We start from the raw sequence: 23,322 nt of genomic DNA, 5'->3' as shown, positions 1-23,322 counted from the left end.
CAGCAGTGAGTTGTTGAGAAGAACAGCAGCTGTTTCACCCTTTTGCAGATTAGACAATGAATGTACTGATGATTAACCACAAGAAGCATTTTTATTTTCAGAAATAGAAGAAGAAGTAGTCTAAAAGAAGACAGAATTAGCCAGATTGTTGGCACCAGAAGCAATCACTTCCAAAGCCTGATACAGATGGCAGATATAATGAACAGCAGTGAGTTGTTGAGAAGAACAGCAATTGTTTCACCCTTTTGCAGATTAGACAATGAATGTACTGATGATTAACTACAAGAAGCATTTTTATTTTCAGAAATAGAAAAAGAAGAAGAAGTAGTCTAAAAGAAGACAGAATTAGCCAGATTGTTGGCACCAGAAGCAATCACTTCCAAAGCCTGATACAGATGGCAGATATAATGAACAGAAGTGAGTTGTTGAGAAGAACAGCAATTGTTTCACCCTTTTGCAGATTAGACAATGAATGTACATTTGATTAACTACAAGAAGCATTTTTATTTTCAGAAATAGAAGAAGAAGAAGTAGTCTAAAAGAAGACAGAATTAGCCAGATTGTTGGCACCAGAAGCAATCACTTCCAAAGCCTGATACAGATGGCAGATATAATGAACAGCAGTGAGTTGTTGAGAAGAACAGCAGCTGTTTCACCCTTTTGCAGATTAGACAATGAATGTACTGATGATTAACTACAAGAAGCATTTTTATTTTCAGAAATAGAAGAAGAAGAAGAAGTAGTCTAAAAGAAGACAGAATTAGCCAGATTGTTGGCACCAGAAGTAATCACTTCCAAAGCCTGATGCAGATGCCAGATATAATGAACCAGTGAACTGATACAGCTTATCTGTTGTGCTTAATTCATATAGATTAGTGTCCCACAATATTTTATATGGCAAATTGCTTCATGTTCTAGTTGGTGCAATGTCTTGTTCAAGACAGTTAATGCTGGCTCACATGTTTCAAGTCCAGAGTAGTGACAAAAAAGTTGTAACTTTTATTGAGCATCAATCGAGGGCAAAAGATGTCTTTACTCACAGAATAAAAATAGCTTCTGTGGCTACATTAACACCCACAAAAATTAAGAGGAAAGAAATCAAAGCATTGATCCAGAGTGTTTAAACACTTGTTCTCTCTCAATCCGAAGACTGCATAAATTATGCCAAATTTCTCTTTCTTTTTTGATTGAGATCTCCACTTGCTCTGACCTGATTGCATGATACTATCATTTGGTTGAAGAACTTTTGGTGTATGTGATCTCAGTGATTAATGCCACAAATATATCAACAGGCTTTACATAATTACCCTGAGAACACAAGATGAATCTGCATATAATATTACTGAGATTTACTCATCCTTGTTCTTTCAGTGACAAAAGTTCAATTTTCTCATATTTGAACCACATGTTGCCGACAGCAGGTGGTGTTCTCTCGTCTACTTCCCTGCTGCTACCTCCTAATAATTCAATGCACAGCCACTTTTTGATGAGGCGTTTGAGCTGCTCCTTCAACCTGCACGTCAATCACTTTTTGTAGTCCTCCTTTTTTTGATGGGATTTAACATCTTGTAGCAGCCACTTTCTAGTTCATATGTTTGGGAATTTGACTGTAAGAGTATGAAATCTTCTGGGAACCTCAGTATCTCGATGTCAGCTCTTGTCTCTCTGCTTCCCTGTTTCCTAAGAAATCAAAAGTGCATGGAACTTCCAAACACCACGAGCTTTGGGTAGCACAACATACATGGAACAGACCGTCAGTGGTTGGATGAAGCCTCGACGGGGGTCCCACGTTCCCGCACCAGTCCTGTTCTCGCTTTCACCCCTCCGGTGTTAAAGAGCAGTGATCCCCCGCTCTTACGGCACATTTCCTCCTCCTCTTCTCTCGCTCTCTCTCTCTCGCTCTTATTCTCTCTGTTATTGTGCTGCCATTGTTTAATGGATTCATCGACTCATCTCTAGCCAAGAAGATGGAGAGACGTATGAGAAGGAAGAGACTGCTGTGGCAAAGAGAGCAGAGAACAAGCAAATCATTTCTCGGAACCCTCTACCCATAGTAAGGTAAAAAAAAGGGAACTCGTTTGAAGCTAAGAACAATAGTTAGCCACAATGGGCGTCGAGCATATACTGGTTAGACGCGGCCGAGGGCTGTCGCCGATGCTGCTACTGGCGGTCGCTGCAGCGGTGGTGTGGCGCTTCACTCCGGTCGATGCCTCCGTTTCTTACGACCGCAAGGCCGTGATCATCAATGGGCAGCGGAGGATCCTCTTCTCTGGTTCCATTCACTACCCCAGGAGCACTCCGGAGGTAAGGATTCCGCTCTTGCGGGAAATGTGGCTCCTTGGTGCCGTTCTGTTTCTTTCGTTGCACAAAGCTCCGATTTTTATACCTCGAATTGTCTACAGATGTGGCCAGATCTTATCCAGAAGGCTAAAGATGGCGGCTTGGATGTAATCCAGACCTATGTATTCTGGAACGGACACGAGCCTTCCCCTGGCCAGGTTTGCAGCTTATGGAACGGAATCTTCCCCATCTCTTTCTCCAGTCTGCTGCTCTTTTTTGCAGTAAAGTTAGCTGAGTTTTGCAAGATTTTTCTTGATTTATGGCAGTATTATTTTGGAGGAAATTATGACCTGGTTCGCTTCGTCAAGCTGGTGAAGCAGGCCGGCCTCTACGTTCATCTCCGAATTGGTCCTTATGTTTGTGCCGAATGGAACTTTGGGTAAGCTTCTTATTCACAGTCTTGAAAGAGTTCTTTTACCAGTTCCTCGAAGAAAGGTGTAGAATCACATGTCTTTACATGTAATCTGATGATGTCTTGTTCTTCTTCTCTTCTTCGGAGAACAGGGGGTTTCCTGTCTGGTTAAAATATGTTCCTGGTATCAGTTTCAGGACTGATAATGGTCCTTTCAAGGTACAATTTTCACAAAATATACTTTATCTTATTCCATTTTTGCTTGATCGCTGATTAGTTTTGTTCATATAAAAGGCAGCAATGGCAAAATTCACGGAGAAGATTGTCTCCATGATGAAGTCTCAAGGACTATTTGAATCTCAGGGTGGCCCCATCATCCTCTCTCAGGTATTACTGAATCATTTTCCATTCTACTGCATCGGTTTATTAGCCAATATAGCGAGACAAACAGGAGAGATCAACATAATGATCTTAGTTCTCTTCTGATTCAGTTTCCTGTTCTTCCATGTGTTTTGCCAAATTTGAGCAGATTGAAAATGAATATGGTCCACTGGAGGAGTATTATGGTGGTGCCGCAGCCAAGAATTATGCAAGTTGGGCTGCTCAAATGGCAGTTGGCCTCAAGACTGGTGTGCCATGGGTCATGTGCAAACAAGATGATGCACCCGATCCAATTGTAAGTTCAAAAAGAGACCTTTTTACTGTCTTGAATTTTCACTGCATCAACTATTTTGCTTATTGTGCATCGAGCTGGTTGCATCACTTGCCTTTTTTTTTTTCTGTTGATTTGTCACATCGCGCGGAAGACTCTTTTCATTTTCCTCCTCCAGCTTTTCCTTTTCAACATCAAGTTCTTGGATTTATATACCAACTGAAACAAAAATGGCACCTAGTTTCCAATTACTCCAACTAAATTTGTCGACGCTCAAGCTTATATCCTAGTGAAGAATTTATAGTTTTACACAACTTTCTAACATTTTATTCTTGAATTTTATATTTACAGATAAACACCTGTAATGGATTCTACTGTGATTATTTCTCACCAAACAAGCCCTATAAACCTACCATGTGGACAGAAGCTTGGACTGGCTGGTAACTTTCTTTGTTCTTGAACTTTAGTTCAGCCCAACATCACACTGAAATTGAACTCATTTGCATTTCAGAAAAAAAAATGGCAAACTGATACCTTCTTGTTATTTAGTGCATTTATTCAACGTATTCATTGCTAACAGGTTCACTGCATTTGGGAGTCCGGTTCCTCACCGGCCTGTTGAGGACTTGGCTTTTGCTGTTGCACGGTTTATACAGAAAGGTGGCTCCTTTGTTAACTATTATATGGTAAGAAGTCAAACATTCGTTTTTCAGTTCCCAGTAATCATTTATTTATACACATTCTCTAAGAAAAGTAATTTGCACATTTCTGTCAATTCCAGTATCATGGAGGAACAAACTTTGGTAGGACAGCTGGTGGCCCCTTCATTTCAACAAGCTATGACTATGATGCCCCAGTTGATGAATATGGTATGGTAGCTTCTCTTTTGTGATTCTTTGGAAATGATATGTAGCAATTTTCATAAAGATATGGTTTTAGTCAAAATGGTGACCACATTGACGTGCCAGTATTAGAGTGACTCGATCATCTACCTTCTTTTTTTCTGCATCTGAAGCACTTGTAACATGCATTTGACAATTTCATCGAGATATAACTTTGTATTGTCATCCTGCTTTTGAAAAGAAATGCATGATTCTAAAAATGGTATGATTGCTCACCTAGCAATGTTTTGAATTCAAAACCTTTTTCTAATAGGGGTTAAATCACCTCTAGGCGATGAATGACAAAATAATGTGATTTGACTGCCAGTTGGTTTGCTTCTCCTATGAGCCATTCTTCATATGAAAAATCTGTTGTTCTGCTGCAAGGATACTATTGTATACTTCTCTCATTGCTCAAACACTTCAAATGTTATAAACTTCCCATTGATACGATGAAATACAGCATGTTTCCAAATCTGTCACTCTCATTCTTTGGAATCCTTGAAGGACTGGTGATGCAACCAATTCTGTTATGAGACTCGATTTTATGTAAAATTTTAATTCCCTTTGTCTAGTATTTACCATTTTTTACTCTTTCTCAGGTCTCTTGAGGCAGCCAAAATGGGGCCATCTGAGAGACCTGCATAAGGCGATCAAAATGTGTGAACCCGCTCTTGTGTCAGCAGATCCCACTGTGACAAAACTTGGAAATTATGAGCAGGTTCATCTTTTATGTGTAGATGTACAATTAGCAAACATATTCCAATGGTCTGGATTTGGAACTAAATCTATAGTCAATTCCTTCCAGGCACATGTCTTCAGATCAAAGTCGGGCTCTTGTGCTGCATTCCTTTCTAATTACAACCCAAGATCATATGCAACAGTTACTTTCAACAGAATGAAATATGATATTCCACCTTGGTCCATCAGTATCCTTCCTGACTGCAAAACCACAGTATTCAACACTGCAAGGGTGAGAAATTTCTGATAATTATTTTTGTTCATGGTTGCATTTGCATTCTACTCCTTGCCTTTGCACCCACAAGTCAACTCTTCATTTTGAGTTATTTGTTTCATGGCTTGAAAAGATTATATACTCCACTACATTGTTCTGTGGTTCCTAAAACTTTATTGTATCATCTATAGTCTCGGTGGAAAGAGTCCTTGGTTTCTTGTTGGATAAAAGGGTCTCCCATTCAAGAGTCTCAAGCGCATTCGTACTAATCATGATCCAGGTTGAAGCTCCAACATTGCAGATGAAAATGACATTGCTTGGTAGGTTTTCTTGGAAGTCCTTCAGCGAAGAGACCAACACACTGGATGATAACTCATTCACAAAAGATGGGCTAGTGGAGCAGATAAGCATGACAAGGGACCAGACAGACTACTTGTGGTACACTACATCGTGAGTAGCAAAGTTATTATTACATATTTACAACGTTAATTTGCAGTTTCTCTTTGGTTGAAACAAAACCAATGTCTATAAATTAATATCTTACTGTGCTCCCTTTTCAGTGTTGATATAGGGCCAAATGAACCATTTCTAAAGAATGGTCCACACCCTGTTCTGACTGTAATGTCGGCTGGTCATTCTATGCATGTTTTCATCAACGGAAAGCGAGCTGGTAAGTTACTTTGGCTTATGCAGAGCTATATTTGAAAATATGCCCGATATTTGATCGGCTCCAATCTACACATTTAACTTCCTTTTTCCGGCAGGGACTGTTTATGGTGGTTTAAACAATCCAAAACTGACTTATAAAGGAAAGGCAAAGTTGTGGGCAGGAAGCAACCAAATCTCCATTTTAAGTGTAGCTGTTGGTCTACCTGTGCGTACCTTTGTTTGGAAACTTTTCATGTTATATGTATCCATCTAAAACATACTATGGTAACTATCCTTCTCTGAGATATTAATGTGTATCAGAGGGATATACACAATATTTTGGGGAGCACATGAAATTTTATCTTTTTGCACTTATCTCAGCAAAATAAATTGCAGAAATTCTGGTTATCTTAGTTCCTCTTTTCTGATTTCTTTCAGAATGTTGGTAGTCATTTTGAGACATGGAATGCTGGAGTTCTTGGTCCAGTGACCTTGCATGGCCTTAATGAAGGAAGAAGAGACCTTACCTCACAGAAATGGACTTACCAGGTTTCCCTATGTGCATGATTTGCCTAGCTTCTTCCTAAAAGTTGCAGATTAGTAAGTTTGATATTTGTGTGCAGGTTGGCTTGAAAGGTGAATCTTTGAATCTTCATATGCTTAGTGGTGTTTCTTCAGTTGAGTGGGGCGGTGCATCTTCGAAACAGGCCTTGACTTGGTACAAGGTTAGTACAGCAGAATGCAGGCATTCTTGCAAAGTGCAAATTTCCTTTCTTTGTTGTTCAGGACCGATATGACTAGCATTGTCTTAATCCCTATGATCTTCCAGGCTTTCTTTAATGCTCCAAGCGGCGATGAGCCATTGGCTTTAGATATGAGTAGCATGGGCAAAGGTCAGATATGGATTAATGGACAAAGCATTGGCCGGTACTGGCCTGCCTACAAAGCATATGGTACTTGTGCCAGTTGTGATTACCGTGGAACATACAATGAGAAAAAATGCCAAACAAATTGTGGGGAGTCTTCTCAAAAATGGTAAGAAATCTATTCTTCTTTTCTACCCAATCAAGTAGCTGGTCTGCGACAGTTAGATGACCAGCTAGTGATTACAATCTCAGGTACCATGTTCCTCGTTCCTGGCTAAACCCAACTGGAAACCTTCTGGTTGTGTTTGAAGAGTGGGGTGGTGATCCATCAGGCATATCTTTGGTAAAAAGAACAGCACTATGAACAAGCTTGCTGCTGAAAGCCATCTGCGAACATTGGCCATTGATGGTGATCAAGTTTAAAAAAAAAAAAGAAAAAAAAGCAAAGCTAATCTTCCTCTTCAACGCCCGTCTACACGATGACGGCAGAAGTTACTTCTGGTGATCGGTATTGCCTGGTTAAGTGCGAGTAATCGTACACAGGCCAACATTTCCAACATGGCTTTGTCGACACTAAAGAAATTATTGGATGAATTTTGCATCATACAGCATGTAGGAGTCTGAATGTAATTTGAATTCATGTGTGCAAATCTAGGAAATTGATAGTGGAAAACCTTTGTCTTTTATCCTGAAATGGGTTGGGAATAATGTCCACAAAGTGGAATGGCTGGTCTTGTTATTGCAGGAACTGAGCATGTAAGCATTTTGATTCATAAAGGAACTGCCTTCCTTCACCTTTGAAATCTGTAATTTTCAGACACTCTTTCATCATAAGATGAATATATCATCTCCTGCAAGCTAAGTCTCTTTCATCTTATGTTTCTACTACATAGTGCTCAGCAATTTAGTTCTTTTACAGCAATGAAACAATGACACTAAACCAGTCCTCCATTCTTGATCTGATAGTGTTCTTGAATTGTCATCACATCAGTAGGATTCTGTCCGAGTTCTTGAACTGTTATATCATGGCATCCTTGTCGATATTTATAGTTTAAATGTTTTTCTTAATTTAATTAAAATTATTTTATATAAAATTTAATGACAATAAAAATGCCCAGTTTTCTGGCTGATGCGCGACGTTGATGTTTATACTCGGTGGTCGGAATGATTCTGTCGACTCTGACAGTGCCGGGCAGCTAAAGAAGAGATGGCGATCGATGTTTATTTGGATTGAAGCACAAGCGTGGATTGACCAGTACAAATTCCTCTTCCGTCAGCTGCTACAGGCATGAGTGGCTCACACGAGCGTCTGCTTCATGTTCTGAAACCTCGACGCTTTGTCTGAGAACTTGGTCTTGGTGTAGTAATCCAGGTAGTCTTGGAAGCGGTAGCGACTCGGGTACACCAGCTCGGCCGCCGGGGAAATGATGGCGTCGGCCCCCGGGTTGTAGAACGTGGCGATCGACAGCCGGCTTCCGGTCCCGTCAGCGAGCACCCGGTGCCTGATGCTCTTGTAGACGCCATTGCTCACGACCTCGACCTGATCGCCGAGGTTCACGAAGATGCGGTGACCCTGCGCCGGCGGCACCGCCACCCACTCGCCGTCCTTGAGGAACTCCAGGCCGGGGACCGTGTCGTCCTGCAGCAGCAGGATGATCCCACCGGCGTCGGTGTGGCCGCGGAGCCCCATGACGAGCTCCGGGTTGGAGCATTTGGGGTACATTGCCACCTTCGTCCCCACGAAAGGCTCGGCGAATGCGTTCTTCAGGTAGGTATTCGCCAGCCCGAGATTCTCGCTCAGAAGCTCCGCGAGCTTCTCGGTCAGCTTCACCACATGTTCGACGTATTGCTTCATAGCGTCACTGCACGAGCATGCTGCGGCGTCAGCTTGGGGTTGCTCTACGTGGTTATACTCCATGGAAGAGAACTCACCGAACCAGTTCGGGGAGATCATTGATGTTGGAATCCGGGCGATGGCGGTAGAAGAAGCTGGTCTCCCAGTCCACATCCGAGGCTTTAGTTCCACGTCGCAGTCCCTGTGCCAGCCCCGACTCGTAGAAGCTCTCCCTCATGCTCTCCTCGTAGTGCTGCTTCACCAGCTGCTTCACCGCCTCCATCACTCCATCCTCAATCCCATGGGTCTCGAGCTGCCATGCCGGACTCATCAGAGTAACCAAACACGAATACCAATGCTTGCAGAGATAAAGATGCTCACAACGTACCCAGAAGAAGCCCCACTTCTGGCACGCATCATGGAGGAGCGACATGGTTTTGCTTCTCTTCTCTCCCTCCAGCTCTCCAAGGTTGATCACCGGGATCTCCATTTCCGCCGGCTTTCGTGCCTCTCGGGTTATTCCTCCGACTCGGTAAGCACGCTTCCTCGACCCAACTCTTCACATCCGTAGTAGATGCATTCACCAGCCATACTTATAGTAGCTCATCAAGCATTATAATGGAGTCCAAGTTCATCTCGCCCTTTCGCCCATGTGATGGCAATTTACCTGAGTAGCTTTATGTTAGAATAGCAGCAGCAAAACCAGTCCAAGTACATCACCTAATCATCCTTGACTTGTACTAGAAACAATTCAGCTCTCCTGTGTTCCATTTTCTTATGCCAAAACCAGGGGAAGGCCACTCAATTTCCTTCTCATCTTCCGGTGGGCGGCATGGGAAGAATCCAGTCTTAACTACTCCATTGAGAACCTTGACATGGGAGACCGATGCTAACCGCGCTGCCTTTTGTTCTGTTTACATTTGGAGTAGGATTGTGTCACTGTCATTGGAACATGGCCCGCAAACCTTATGAGTCTTGCCTTGGATTCGGAGACTGAGAGTATCCCGGAGAATCCATTATCAAATTCCTTGATGTTCTTGTAGGCCCAAGCCGAACGGGAACGACAATCGATGGCTCCACCTGGATCTACATCCCCACTGGCTTCGAGGTCTAAGCATCCGGAAGCTGGATCAGATACTGGCCAACCGAGCAACATGGACTAGATTTTGATGTCGAAAGCATGCTGATTTGGGGTAGAGCTGGTCATAATTTGGTTTAGCTTAGATTTCTTTTGGATTTGGTATGATTGTGTTTCTTTCTGTAGACAGGAACATCAGCATGACTACCATTTAGGAAGGTGGGTCACACTGCATCAGCTTCGACCGAACCCCATCAGCTCTTCTAGAGCTGAGACCAACTGGTCAAAACTTGAGAACACTTTCTATCTCCGTGTTTCTGCATGCCCACCGGAAGATGGCAAATCCGCTGGTTGATTGAACCTTCAGGAAATGCAGAGTAAGATGTCTACTGCATTGCAAATTCTACAGTTGATTGCTTTGGCAAAGGCATAAGGTCAAAATGAAGCAATTAACTCACTGTTGAGGCCATTATCCTCGAACACAATCCGATATATGTTCCAGAATATGTAAATTAGTTGGATGACAATAATTCTGCATTACGAATATGAATTCAATACCTGCCCCCATCAACTTGTTCTATCATCATCAATTAAGTGGATCCTGTGTGGCATAGATGATGACCTAATAATTGTTTTGCAAGCAGACAAGGGGGCCATGATCTCCATCCATCTGTTTTCAGGATTTCTCCATGGAGAGCAGAATCCAGTATCTTTTCAAGTGGCCATGGGGAAGAATTTATGAGCTGTGGAGCGATCTGCTGCGTTCTGATATGTATCCTCTGTAAGTTCATCAATGATCAAATCAAGGCTTCATAAGAAACAACTTTGTTGATTTGAGTCCATGAACATCTAATCCAGTGTCAACTTTACATTCTAATGGCAGGATGTTGTTCAGACTTGAGCTAATCAATTCCTTCTGCTGACATGCCTGAAAGTATAAAATCAGAAAGTAGAAGACAGTCATTACTGTTTACGCTCGAAATCTGCTGAGTCTGATAAAGAGTTCCCATGAATCAGTAAGCAAATTCCAATCATCCGAGGTTCAAGATGGCGACATTGGTTTAGTCAATTCCTTCTGCTGACATGCCTGAAAGCATAAAATCAGAAAGTATAAGACAGCCATTATTGTTTGATGTTAAGGTCAATAAGTCAAATATATAATGAACTGACATGAAAAAGTTGATGCCTTTTACCTCTAAACGATCTCCATTAAACCAGTGTCGCCATCTCGAACCTCAGATGATTTGGAATTTGCTTACTGATTCATGGGAACTCTTATCAGACTCAGCAGATTTCGGGTGGTGGCATTCTTCAGTGGTGGGATAGTGGTCACAGAAGACCAACATGACTATGAAAGAACATTTTCTACTTAACTCTCCATGATTTATTTTGCATAATATAATTCCAATGAAATACTCTTAACTAGCCATAATTTATTATGATGTGATTAAGGTCAAGCTATATATCATATTTAATTTGATTTTTACAAGAAAAACTTGATTATTGAATCTGTAAAAAGGTATAAAGGTGTTGAGTCCTGCAACTTATGTAAAGGTAATTACTTGTGCAAAGATATCTGCATTTAACACAATAACTATAAATATCACCAAGCAAATCTCAATATGAAATATTAGGTAGCAGCATATGGCAGCTACCTAATTTACAAGTGCCTCTAATGTCATAAAATCAAATAAATCAAAATAAAAAACTTGCTAACAACCAAAAAATACTGATGTTTCCGAAAGAAAAGGTGACATTACAGTGACCTAATATCACAATTGTTTCTAACTTTAAGACGGTAAATGAATGAGCCTTCTTGAAAGTTTGAAGCATTATCTTTAATGTGAGAATCTTGAAGTCCACAAGCAAGGTCCGCATATAAGTGTCTTTACAGTAAATTGAAAGGACACTTAGGGGACCCTAAATTACTTGGCACTTGGCAAAAGTATCAATCCAGAAATGAAGCAAGCACAGATTCTGGTATGTTTCTAGATCACAACATGTTGTTATAGAATATAGATCAAGTATGTGAAGGAAAGCACCTGAATAACTGTGCAAGGAAGGATATCACCTCCGTTTATTGTATTCTCTGTACAACTTCTTGGGGCAATCTGTGTGAAATCAGAACTGCTTTTTGTGTGCTACAGAAAAAGATCATAAGTTTCTTATATGAAGGCAGTAGCATCCCGACAGATCTCTAGCACAAGAAACAATCAAAATGCATCAACAGTTATTGGTCGCATGTTCAGGGATCAACTCAAAGCATGAAGAAATCCACATAATATACAAAGAGAAAAAAGTTTCTTCTGCTGGAACTGATAGATACAGGATAACTTTTGAAGCAGTTTATCAGTATAATACTAAAACTAGGGAAGGAATCATGTCTTAGTTATTAACTCTCTTAGTTTGGCATCAATCTACAGGAACACATGAGTGAAATAACTGTCTTAGCAATCAGAGTAAGTCAGGTTGCACAAACAATTCTCAAAACCAGAACTTTTCTGCTGCTTCTGAATGACATCTGATGCATCTAAATTATATGTATGATATACCGATTGAGAAACTGAAAAAAATGAATTCAAGAATTTTACAAACAAATGATATCTAAGTACCCTTAGCACTCATCTAACTGATATCAAGACCATATATAAACTTTCAAAGGTCGGTGTGGATGAAAAAGACTGAAGCATGGAATTGCATCCCTTAGTGCCGCAAATTATAAAGCAGAAAGCCCAATTAAGGATCAACATATTGACAATAAAAACACAAAATGCAGAAAACTTGTAAACATATATCAAAGATAGGATGCAAGAATTTAGAAACCTCAGCTTTCATATTCAAATGAGCTGTACAAATTTTACCACATTTGTATTCAGGGTTTGGATATTTTTTGGGCAAGAAACAAGCATCTAAACTGCTAGTAACCTTCTAGTTTTGACAGAAAATTTACATCTACAAATTTGGGTTGCGTATGGCGAAACTAATATTGCTTCATGCAATATATAGGCATCAATATCTAGAAGATGCTGATCTCCCATCTGATTTGGATATCCCTCTTGAACTTCTCAAAGCATCTGCAAACTTTTTCAAGTCAGCTTTCTCAGGAATATAAGTACCTTCTTTGCCAATCATATTATTCTGGCTGCAATTGCTCAATGTATCCTCTAAAAGTGATATTTTCTTATACCTACAACATGTTCCAGAATTTCTCCTATGAAGTATACCTTCTTCCTCTCTTGCTTCTTCCAGATCAAGCCTCTGCAACCTCTGGATGTCCAAAGAGTGCCTGGAATTGATTTGAGAGAAAACATTTTTATTACGTTGCCTTTCGACTGCTTGTGCTTCCGTTCCTCCCAACAGATTTGCTGCAGCAACATCCTCTATCATGCGTGATGGTGAGCTATCATATGAATCTCTAGCAATTGCATCATCAATAGAACAGATAGAGGCAGATGCTCTTGTATCAGAATTTACAGAACTTGGACTTCTATCTGCTGCTGAAGCTCTCTTTCCCCGGTTTCCGTTTCCTAACACTAGCTTCTTAAGCTTGCTTAGCAACTTTAGTTTATTTGAACTACTATGTGTTATTGCCGATGAGGCATCGGTTGGTGTATCTTCAGGTTCTCCAGCAGAAGCTTGTGACGAAGAAGAACACTCTGAATCAACTTCAAAAAGATTTAAACTTTTCTCATCAGCACCCAAATTGGCATACTCCAGTATGAGTTGTTTGGCCTTTTCTTCAGATTTGGGACTCAAGCATTTGCTAAGATCTCTTGCGACTGTTTTTCCCAGAGGTGGCTGGTAGTTCCTCAGCTCGTATCTCAAGCAAGCATTTACCCATCTAAGATACACCAGCTCCTCAACATCAGTACACCTATCAGTTTGAAGTTGTTCGATGTCCTCCATCAATTTGTCATTCACCTTCCTCAAGTGGTTGGCTTCCTCTAACCCTTCCATCTGCAGGCATGTTGCAAATGATTTAAGCTATCGACACTAACTTCAACCAAATAACAGGGAGCAAAACTATCATAGCACACATCAACATGGTGATATTTGGAGATGCTCAAACAGTAACAACATATGAAAGATTTGGACAGGTCAATAGGAGAAGGAAGACAGGACAAATTGAGAGCACACACAAATGATATGAACAATTAGTAAATATGAACAATCAAGCTACATAAAAATATACAACCATTTAGCCATAGAAGAAGAAAAGAAATATGTAAATATGTTCCTTTTGTATATCAAGAAGCTATCATCACAAATGATATGAACAATTAGTGGGTTTGACAAAGCAAAGTAAGCAACTATTTTCCAGCAGCCTAATCCAACAGAAAAAGAACCACTACGAACCTTTGCATCCTCATGAACTGAAGACGCAATCATTTTTGCAGTTTCCAACTCCCTTGACAAACATGAATTCTCATTTACCAACATTGAATTGATTGTTCTGAGCTCTATGCACTCATCTTCCAACTCCTCCAACCTCTTCAACTTCCTTTTAATCTCTGCATCAGTTTTCACATCCTTTTGCTCCCTATGCTGCAATGAATTGATACTCTGGTGAAGAGAAGCTATTATGTCTTTTGCCTCATCCCTATCCGATTCCATCTTCTTCTTCAAATGTTTAATCTTCTCTCTTGAACAATCAAGTTCACTAATTACTCTTGAATAATCTGACAGCTGAGATTTTAGCCTCTGATTGTCAGCCTGCAGAGAGTCTATCTTTAAAATGTACAACTTAGCCTCCATTGCACTAATCTTCAATCTATTCTCAAGCTCTCCCACAGCAGCTTCTTGCTCTTTCACACCTTGATAATCTAGCAACCGAAGCTCAAGACTCCTTTCCTTCTCCCTTAGGGACAAAACCAACTCCCTGAGACTTGTGATCTCTTGCTCCATCATGATCTCTTCCGTGGTATCAGGCTTCTCGGGCACCGTGATATTTCTGGCGATTTCCAGTTCTTTACTTTTCACCTCAAATTCTTGCATTACAAAATCGTTGAATTCATGCAAGAGGAAGCCCTCATCATCACCCGAGTTATAACTGGTAGGAGACAGCCCAATCATGGAGATGCCATCGATTATCTCCCCCAAATCCTCTTCCTTTAAATACAAAGTCTAAATTAGCACAAATCAAACCAGGAAAGACGGTAATTAATTATAAGATTTCCAAAGCTTACACTCTTCAGGATGCGGAGTTCCTCTTGGAGGCAACCGCCACTGTTTTTCCCACTACTTTCCGGCTCTGCACCACCTGTTTAAGAAAGGGGGGAAATCTTGATGCGGTCAAAGTCGAGTTTTGATCATTGGTTTTGTATAGCTCTCCAATTTCTCGCATCAGACAGCCAAAAAGATCAAATCTTGACGAAAACGCAGACGAACGCAAAGAACCTGGGGACGAGGATTGAGGGCATCGCGGACGAATGGGAAGCCGGGGGCGGCGCCAGAGCTGGGACGCGATGAAGCCGGCGAAGGAGAGAGCAAAGGCGATGGCGATCTCGACGAGCACAGGCTTCACGTCCCTCTTCCCTCTCACCACCAACGCCATCCTCCGACTACCCCTCCGATCGCCATCCCCCGCCGCCTTATCCGTCTCCACATCCATCTCCGCGCTCCAAGACGGAATTTCCGCAGAGACACCTGCGTCCGCTCCCCTCAAAACGAGAGGGAAAGAAGGCAAGGCGACTCTTTTTGCATCATGTCCTCCGTTTTGAGCTCACTAGCCTCCGAAGCAGAAGTCTGCTGCGTTGCTTTGGCTTCCGTCAATGGCGAGAAGACGTCGCCCAAGAAAGAAGAGCCGAAGTCGCACGACATTAGAAGTAGCGATCGCCGTTGGGTCATCTCTCTTAGTTCTCATCCATCTTCAAAGAAACATTGAGACTCGAGAGGTACTCATTTGCGACGCGCACCTGTCTAGTTCTCGGTGGAGCCCAGTTACAGGAAAACGGCTCTCTCCAATCACATGAGAGGTAGAACAGAGAGGGAAAACAAAACGAGATAATGAATGTCTACTAGTGATGTTGATGGTATCAATTTTGTCCTCAGTGAGACAAAATGAGGGCTGGCTTTAGGAGCTGCTTCTTTAATGCCTTGCTTTGTCTTTTGGCAAGCTTTGGGTGTGTTCTTGTTTTGTTTTGGTTGCCAAACTTTTTGTTCCATGCCACATCATCTTCTTGCTCTTGGATTGGGTTATATAGATAAGGGACATGCTTTATTATGTTAAATAAAATAGTATTTTTGTATCCTATTCAATTTAGGTTTTGCATATATATATATTTACAAAACTTAAAAATCTAAATATACATCATTATGATTAATGTATTAGTTGATTGTTGGCATAGTCATACTGAAAACTCTTAGCAACATTAATACAGGTGCAGGTTTTCATGAGATATTTAATTGGTTACCGTAAATCAATCTTAAATTCTAGAGTTAAAAGATCTATTTTAACTAATATGATTTTGATCATGAACTTATTAAACCTTTATGGTTTACTCGTATCTAAAATAATCTTTATATTTTCAAAAATATAACATATAATCTTTAGACGTTAGAGTTTACTTACGTACAATATCAACTCATAATAAATTATTAATATAATAACATAAGTAATTTAGGATTAAGATCCATTTTAACCATGTGATTTTGGCCATTGACATTTTAAACCATTATGGTTTTCTCGTATCTAAAATAATCCCTATATTTTTAAAAACGTAGTATATAAGCCCGTCCCATTAAATCTGAGTTAACAGACGTTAGAATCATTTTACGTGACATGCTGACTCATAATAAATTATTAATATAATGATACGTATAATTTAAGTTCAAAAAACTAAGACCTCCATTAATGATGTGAAGAGATGTCATTATGGAAGTGACCATCAATAGTAGCATCGAGTTGCTATTACCTAACAAGGCATCAGAAGCTCTTAAGCTCGTCATCAACGTGGGAGACGCTACGTGCATATGATGCGCTGCTAGGTAATAGCGACTTGGTGGTGCTACCGGTGGTTGCTTCCATGATGATGTTTCCTCCCGCAATTGATGAATGTCACAATTTTTTTTTAACTTAAATTACACATGTCACTATATTAACGATTTATTATAAGTTAGTATGCCACGTAAGCGAAGTCTAATGTTTGTTAACTTAAACTTAACAAAAAGAACTTATATACTTCGTTTTTTAAAATATGGATGTTATTTTAGACACGAGTCAATCATAAAGATTTAAAACGTCCATGGCCAAAATCACAAGAACTATATACTATGTTTTTTAAAATATAAAGGTTATTTTAGACACAAGTAAACTATAATAGCTTAAAAATAAAAAATCACAAGAACTAAAATTGATCTTAACCCTAAATTCTATTATCCTTTTTGTATGTATAACTTGTTTTGAATTAAGTGAGACAACCTAAATCCAAAAATATAAATATTGCACATATAAGAATCAAATATGGAGTGAGATAATCCGTTCTAATTTTGATTTTGAATTAGATTACTATAATATTTAAAATTTAAGTTGTTAAGAAACGCTTGAACATATATTAAACTCTAACCATTATTTAGGGAAATATTATATATATATGTTATATAAATTATTTCCAAACTTTGAGAGGATTTATTGCCACGCACCTACCATTAATGACTCATCATTATTTTATTGAAGTCATGTTCTACATGAGCTAAGTTACTTATTCAATTGTGAAGCCAAGTTGGATCTATCTTACACTTCAATATCTAAACAAGAAAAGGAGTCGAAACTAGAAGACAAGCTGGAATAAATAATGTTAGGTACATGAATCCGCATCATATGTTATTTTCTTAAAAATATTCATATTTTAGGTATTTTTCAAAAGATATCAATCTTCAAATATTTTATCTAAATGTATTATTGAGGTACTAAGAATACTATTAATGTTATTTAAAAATATTATAAATAATATAATATTATATCTCTTTAATTATAATATCATATTTTTTATGTTTATAATTAGTTTGGTTAAGATTAGGAATTCATTTTAATCATTATAATGTTTTCGATTAGGTCTCACAATATTTTTATTGTGATAACTAAAACACTATAACATGCCAAATCACTCTACAAGTTGAAATTTTTTTTTAGAGTAATTTAAATTTTTTAAATTAAGAATTCAGTTTAAGAAAAAAATAAAATAGAAAGTAGTAATTGAAAAATACCTAAAATGTGAGCATTTTGTAAAGAAATCACCAAATAAACATCTAGTTTATGGACATTTATAAGTCTATGCATAAGCACATCAAGCATATCTTACACTTCATTTTATCATTATAATGGTTAAGGTATATACAACTGTTTCAAAAAAATTCTCTTTTTTAGAAATAAAAAATATAAACCATAAAAAAAACAGAGTAAATCGATGAGTAACTATACATAAACTTTGAGAAGATAGCATTTAGTAGAAAGTGACAATGGTTAGAATATTTTATGCAGTTCACACACCATCAGGTTATTGAGACAACTGCAGTTCTCAAATCTACATCACATATCTGAGAAGAGGTTAATGAGAAGCATTCAGCTCATTATTATAGTCTTTTGGTAGTCACATCTATCTACCTCCACTGTCCAAATCCAAGTGGATGGTTTCATAGTTCATGCAAGGAATCATAACAACTGCCAGTTGGGTCATCACAGCAGACATTTCCAAATTTATCATTTTCTCATTATAGGAAAATCATAGAACAAAACTAAATATTGTATATAATCTTGACAAAATGTTAGAATTTAATATGTATCATTCAAAATATGCACCAATGAGGGCTGGTATAGTCTCAGACTCAGCAAAAGAAGTTTCATCAGGACCTCCAAAACTTAGGGCAAGTAAAAGACTAATGCATCTTTGCTACCCAAGCTTTGATCTATGTCATGATCAGTAAATTTTGAAAATTTAAACAAAAAACAATACCTGGAATTTAAGAATTAGGAAAAAAAATCTACTAGTACATATTCCTCTACCATAGCTGTTCTCTTTCCAAAAGATGCAATGCATTGGAGAAGCAAAATTAAAACTACAAGTATCATGCAACTTGATTAGAATGTACAATACCAACTTGATTGCATCCTTAAAACTATAGGAATCATGCAACTTGATTCGAATGTATAATACCAACTGAGAAGTGATGCTGGCATGTGTCCAGCCACATATGACAGAGCAGGTGAACTCAACAATTGCAGAAAACAATATGAACCAAAATGATGAAATGCGAAGTCATATGACACACCCCTGTAAGATGGATACTCTGATGACATATGAAGCATTAGTAGAAAACAAAGTCAACAGACCTAATCAGAGTGCACATTCAAGTAGCCTTGATCACTGCCTTCGAGTAGTAAAGCAGCTTTACCAACAGAAAATATCCTTTAAGTTGAGCACCTGCAATCTCAAATAACGTTATCGTGTTACATGTATTCAGCAAAGAAAACATGCTAATTAGCTACTCAATTGTTTCGAGTCATAAAAGTCCTTCCAGATAACTATTGTCATCAAGAGATCCAAATAAAAATTCCTCATTTATGAACTGGCAAACATCAAATAAGCACATATAAAGATATGATGAAACATTCTATCAGTTCCACATGATTTACCAAAATCACATCCTAGTAATGGGACAGCTACTTTAACATTTTTGAATTTGAAGTTTTGGAAACATAACCATATCTAGCAAGCATTTCTGCACTTTTTCAAGTCATTCACAGTTGCATTTGTCAAAGAAAGTAATGTCATTGTACATTGTAAAACATAATTTCTCAAACCTCATATAAGCAGCAACTGTGCTGAACAAAATTTTCATGAAGTAGTTGATCTCATCACGTTTACGCAATATTCTGATGACAAGAAATGTTGAAACGATAAGAAAAACGACAAACATAAAACACTTTAACCATACTATAATTCAAGTTTCAAAGCTTGAAAACATGGTGGAGCAAAGAAAAGCTAATCAACTTAAAAACAATCATTTTTACTAAAAAATAATAGTCTTTAAATGGCATGACCGGATGACAGCAATTATGGTCAACATAATTGTAATGCAATTGATTGGTAAAGTCAGTACAAAAAACCAAAGAAGAAATGGGTAGATCACAAACATCTAAATCAGTGACAACAATATAATGAATTATGCTAGGCTAAGGGCATCTTCCAACAAAAAGATATTCATTTTAATATCCAAAAAGAAAAAAAATGAAACAATCACCCCCAAGTTGTTCTGGTTAGTCATTTGGGAAAAAGGACAGAACATGAGATTGGATGCCATCGATATATAAAGTTTAGACATCATGAATAGACAGAGGCAGGAAAAATAGTCCAGCACCACATACAAACACCTTGTCATGTAAGTGAAACCGTAGCTGATAGTATATAAAAGAGATGCTCAGCATGATCCAAGGAAGCTAAGAACATGGAACAGGAATTCTTAACAAAAAGAGGCAAGACTACACCAAAAACAACTATCAAGCTTACAACGGAAAGGCAATCATGCAATTACATTGAACATCATAACAAGACAAATCAAAACATTTCAACTCAACCACGTATGCTATTCAACCTAATACAAAACCGATGCAAAAGCTTCAGTTACCCATTCAATGGCTTCCCTTCCCAACTTAGCTTTGGTTCACGGCACGAATTAGGGCTTGCTAATGCGAGCCTTTCTTCCGTTTCTCCATGGGCAGTTCGGAGCAGCCATGAGACCTAAAATAATCACCATCTTGCCAGGAGCTTGGGACGAGCCATCGCCATGGTTTTGTTTCTTGATGTTGAAAGCATCTTGGTCTCGATCCTCAGAAAGCTCTCTCTTTTGGTTATCACCGGCCTTCTTCCCGGATCGCGACTGCTGTTCCAACAAAGATCGCTTCTTTCTCTCCGCATCCGCTGTCTCGCCCGACACCGACCCGGACGTAACATTCCTCTCTCCAGTCTCACCTATAATGGCGGCAGGTTTAACTGTAGCTTCATGAGTGTTGAGGTTACGCGATTTCGACTCGCTTTCGGCCTCCGTAGTTGATTCGCCATCCAAATTCTTGACCTTCGAAACAGCCGCGCTTTCCAAATGCCCATCTTTGCAAAGTACAGCTGGGTCGTCCGCCGCTTTCGGAATGGGTCGCTCAACCTCACCACATGCATCCACCCCATCCGATCCCTCCGTCGGGGACTCCGACGAGCCCGCCCCGTTCGAGACCGGCGGAATCTCCGGACAGACGAGTGCCTCCGGCGTCGCCTCGTCAAGGCAGGAGCCGGAGTCTGACGGGCCGGAGGCGTCTCGAAAGATTGGGCTGCTTCCCTGCGGGAAGGCTCGGCTGGCGAAGACGCTCCGCCGCCTCCCGTTGGGGCCCCGGGTCGTGTGCTTGGTTCCCATGCGGAAGGGGGCCAAGAGAACCCTAAGGTTTTCGGGAAGTCAACGAACGGTGGGCAGAGCAGAAGGTAGCGGAAGAGGCGTCGTGGATAATGACTCTTTAATGGGCCGGGCCGGGCCGGGCCGGGATGTGAATCTAATGTCGCATGGCCGGTCGGTTTTCTGGTGCAACGTTTTGGTTGGCTATATTGATCGTGCAACCCGAATAATCCAGCACGAGGTTTCGAAGGGATAATTTATATTGGATCAGAATGCTTGCACCAAATAAATGATGGATCTTATCAGTGTTTAACGTGAGAAAACACTTGGATCCACCTCCACTATATATATATATATATATATATATATATATATATTGCCCTTACGGTCCTTGGAAGCCTATAAGAAGGACGTTCCCGAGAGCCCATGGTGGAAAAGGTTGTGGGCGATGCTATCCCTGAAGTGAATGGCGCTGAAGGAGCGGAGGCCGTTGTCGGCTACCATCTCGTCGTCCAGCAGCTCGAACCGTAGCTCCGGCTCTATCTCCTCCTTCCTCATCTCGCATAGGTTGTGGAGGACGCAGCAGGCCCCCAGCACCACCGGGAGATCCTTCAGCTTCACCTCAGTCCTCTTCTGCAGGCATCCCCACCTCCCCTTCAGCCTGGCGAAGGCATCCTTCGCCACCCGCTGCACCGCACCGACCTTCTCGTTGAAGGCGTGCTGCGCCCACGTCAGGTTGGCCTGGGCGTAGGGGACGAGCACCCAGTCCAGCAGAGCGTGGCCGGTCCCGCCGACGATCCATTGGTTGTTCAGGAGGCCGCTGTTGGCGCGCTGGTAGAGTGCTGACTTCTCGAGGACCTGGTCGTCGGGCATCGACCCGGGCCAACCGATGCAGACGTCGGTGAAGACGCCGTCGGGGTCGACGACGCCTTGGAGGGTGACGGTGTAGGAGCTCTTCTGGTTGCGCTCGGTGTGGCGGCGGTTGAAGTAGGCGGCGACGCTGACTCTGGGGGCAATGACGGGGATATGGGTGGTGTACATGGCGCCGACCACGTTGGGGATTCCGGAGAGGGCCTCGAAGCGGGCAGCGGCGGCGGCTGCTCCGGCCGAGTCGGGCCAGGCGAGCGACCGCGGCATCAGCACGTTCCGGATGGCGGCGCATACCTCGAGCACGAGCTTGTGGCAGGTGGAGATTCCGAGGCCGAAGCGCCGGGAGACGAGCCGGAGGGGCTCGCCGGTGGCGAGGCGCCACACGCATACAGCCACGCGCTGCCGCACGGGGATAGCGGCGCGGAGCGCGGTGTCCTCCTTGGCCACGGCGGAGCCGAGCTCGTCACAGAGGAAGTCAAAGGTGGCGCGAGACATCCGGAAGGCGCGCCGGAACTCAATATCCGGGAGCTCCGGGTCGATGTACCGGTCCCACCAGTCGCTGGACCGGTCCCTGACCCATACCCGGCGCTGCTGCTGCTGGGGCTGCGGCGGCAGCAGCTCCGGCCTCTGTAGCGCCTCGTCCTCCTCGTCAGCGGACGACGGCGAGGGAGAGGAGGACTCGGAGGGCTTCGAAAAGACGTGCCGCCGGCTCGACGAGGGGTCATCCACCCGAGGGCGCTTCCCGGGGTTGGGGTCCATGGCCGAGGGGGCGGCACCGTCGTTGAAGAAGGAGAAGTAATAGGAGAAGAGGTCGTCGTCTAACGGGGGGGCGGCAGCGGCGGAGGGCTTTCGATGAGCGGTCATGAATGAGTCTTCCAGCGCCGGTAAGCTGGTGATGAGCCTCGGGAATGAGAGGCTTCGACAGCGAGGAAGCATTCAGTATATAGTTGCGGCGAGCGAGAGCGAGACAGTGAGAGAGAGGGCGCTCGGGCGTGGCGCGTGCACGCGGTTGGGTCGTCCCGTTCACCTGGTTCGGGGAAGGAGAAGGGGGGAGTCCCCGCGGTTCGCTCACGCGGGTACGTGGACTGGTCCAGTTTCCCTCCGCCTTCAGATCCCCACGTGGCCAAAAATCCGGCCGTCCGTTGGCGGCGAGGCCCCCGCGTGGACGGCTGCACACGAGGATGAGAGTTCGTTGACAGGGACCGGCGCAGCGTTTGGTCGTGGTTTCAACGGCGAGTTCTTAGACCGAAAGGCCGCCGAGGACAGAGAAAGCCGGACGCTGCGGAAGTGTAGCAAAATTCTAACCGTTCCCTCTGTGTACCCGCGTCATGATTCCGTGGAAATATAGATCCACGTATGGGTCCCGCATCTGGTTCGCTCCCTGCAGCCGTCGTAGGATGAATGGGTGCGAAGGACAGGTGAACACGCTTCTCTCTTCGTGAAACTCGTGTGGCTCGAGAGAGTGCTAGC

The 23,322-nt window shown here is 41.7% G+C and overlaps 4 protein-coding genes across 5 annotated transcripts; 1 reads left to right on the top strand and 3 right to left on the bottom strand.

Moving 5' to 3' along the window:
• Nucleotides 1–1,520: 1,520 nt before the first annotated feature.
• Nucleotides 1,521–7,497, top strand: LOC103986611 (beta-galactosidase-like). The gene is made up of 18 exons (XM_009404648.3): nucleotides 1,521–2,304; nucleotides 2,403–2,498; nucleotides 2,607–2,719; nucleotides 2,845–2,911; nucleotides 2,987–3,079; nucleotides 3,222–3,368; nucleotides 3,696–3,784; nucleotides 3,925–4,030; nucleotides 4,126–4,213; nucleotides 4,828–4,946; nucleotides 5,034–5,198; nucleotides 5,461–5,630; nucleotides 5,741–5,850; nucleotides 5,945–6,054; nucleotides 6,267–6,377; nucleotides 6,452–6,553; nucleotides 6,658–6,863; nucleotides 6,947–7,497. The coding sequence occupies exons 1-18, from the start codon at nucleotides 2,107–2,109 to the stop codon at nucleotides 7,056–7,058; spliced, it is 2,202 nt and encodes a 733-aa protein (XP_009402923.2). The 5' UTR covers nucleotides 1,521–2,106; the 3' UTR covers nucleotides 7,059–7,497.
• Nucleotides 7,498–7,891: 394 nt separating this feature from the next.
• On the bottom strand, nucleotides 7,892–9,232 carry LOC135641104 (1-aminocyclopropane-1-carboxylate oxidase 1-like). Its single transcript, XM_065156151.1, has 3 exons — nucleotides 8,917–9,232; nucleotides 8,627–8,841; nucleotides 7,892–8,556 (listed from the first exon to the last, which is right to left on the bottom strand). Exons 1-3 carry the CDS (start codon nucleotides 9,016–9,018, stop codon nucleotides 7,992–7,994), a joined length of 882 nt encoding a protein of 293 aa, XP_065012223.1. The 5' UTR covers nucleotides 9,019–9,232; the 3' UTR covers nucleotides 7,892–7,991.
• A 3,188-nt stretch (nucleotides 9,233–12,420) lies between these two features.
• LOC135641103 (protein CHUP1, chloroplastic-like) lies at nucleotides 12,421–15,446 on the bottom strand. Its single transcript, XM_065156149.1, has 4 exons — nucleotides 15,004–15,446; nucleotides 14,793–14,866; nucleotides 13,963–14,715; nucleotides 12,421–13,563 (listed from the first exon to the last, which is right to left on the bottom strand). Exons 1-4 carry the CDS (start codon nucleotides 15,215–15,217, stop codon nucleotides 12,616–12,618), a joined length of 1,989 nt encoding a protein of 662 aa, XP_065012221.1. The 5' UTR covers nucleotides 15,218–15,446; the 3' UTR covers nucleotides 12,421–12,615.
• A 3,256-nt stretch (nucleotides 15,447–18,702) lies between these two features.
• Nucleotides 18,703–22,784, bottom strand: LOC103986607 (protein ALP1-like). Of its 2 annotated transcripts, XM_065157223.1 has the most exons (3): nucleotides 20,230–22,784; nucleotides 19,406–19,477; nucleotides 18,703–19,025 (listed from the first exon to the last, which is right to left on the bottom strand). In XM_065157223.1, the coding sequence occupies exon 1, from the start codon at nucleotides 22,714–22,716 to the stop codon at nucleotides 21,382–21,384; it is 1,335 nt and encodes a 444-aa protein (XP_065013295.1). In that variant the 5' UTR covers nucleotides 22,717–22,784; the 3' UTR covers nucleotides 18,703–19,025; nucleotides 19,406–19,477; nucleotides 20,230–21,381. The 2 variants fall into 2 exon arrangements, with proteins under 2 accessions (XP_065013295.1, XP_009402917.2); XM_009404642.3 differs by lacking the exon at nucleotides 19,406–19,477.
• Between the last annotated feature and the right edge of the window lie 538 nt (nucleotides 22,785–23,322).

The sequence above is a fragment of the Musa acuminata genome, chromosome BXJ3-6 (genome assembly GCF_036884655.1).
Source record: "Musa acuminata AAA Group cultivar baxijiao chromosome BXJ3-6, Cavendish_Baxijiao_AAA, whole genome shotgun sequence".
Lineage (NCBI taxonomy): Eukaryota > Viridiplantae > Streptophyta > Magnoliopsida > Zingiberales > Musaceae > Musa > Musa acuminata.
Note: the sequence above shows the minus strand (reverse complement) of the source record. Positions and strands in the feature narration are given on the sequence as shown.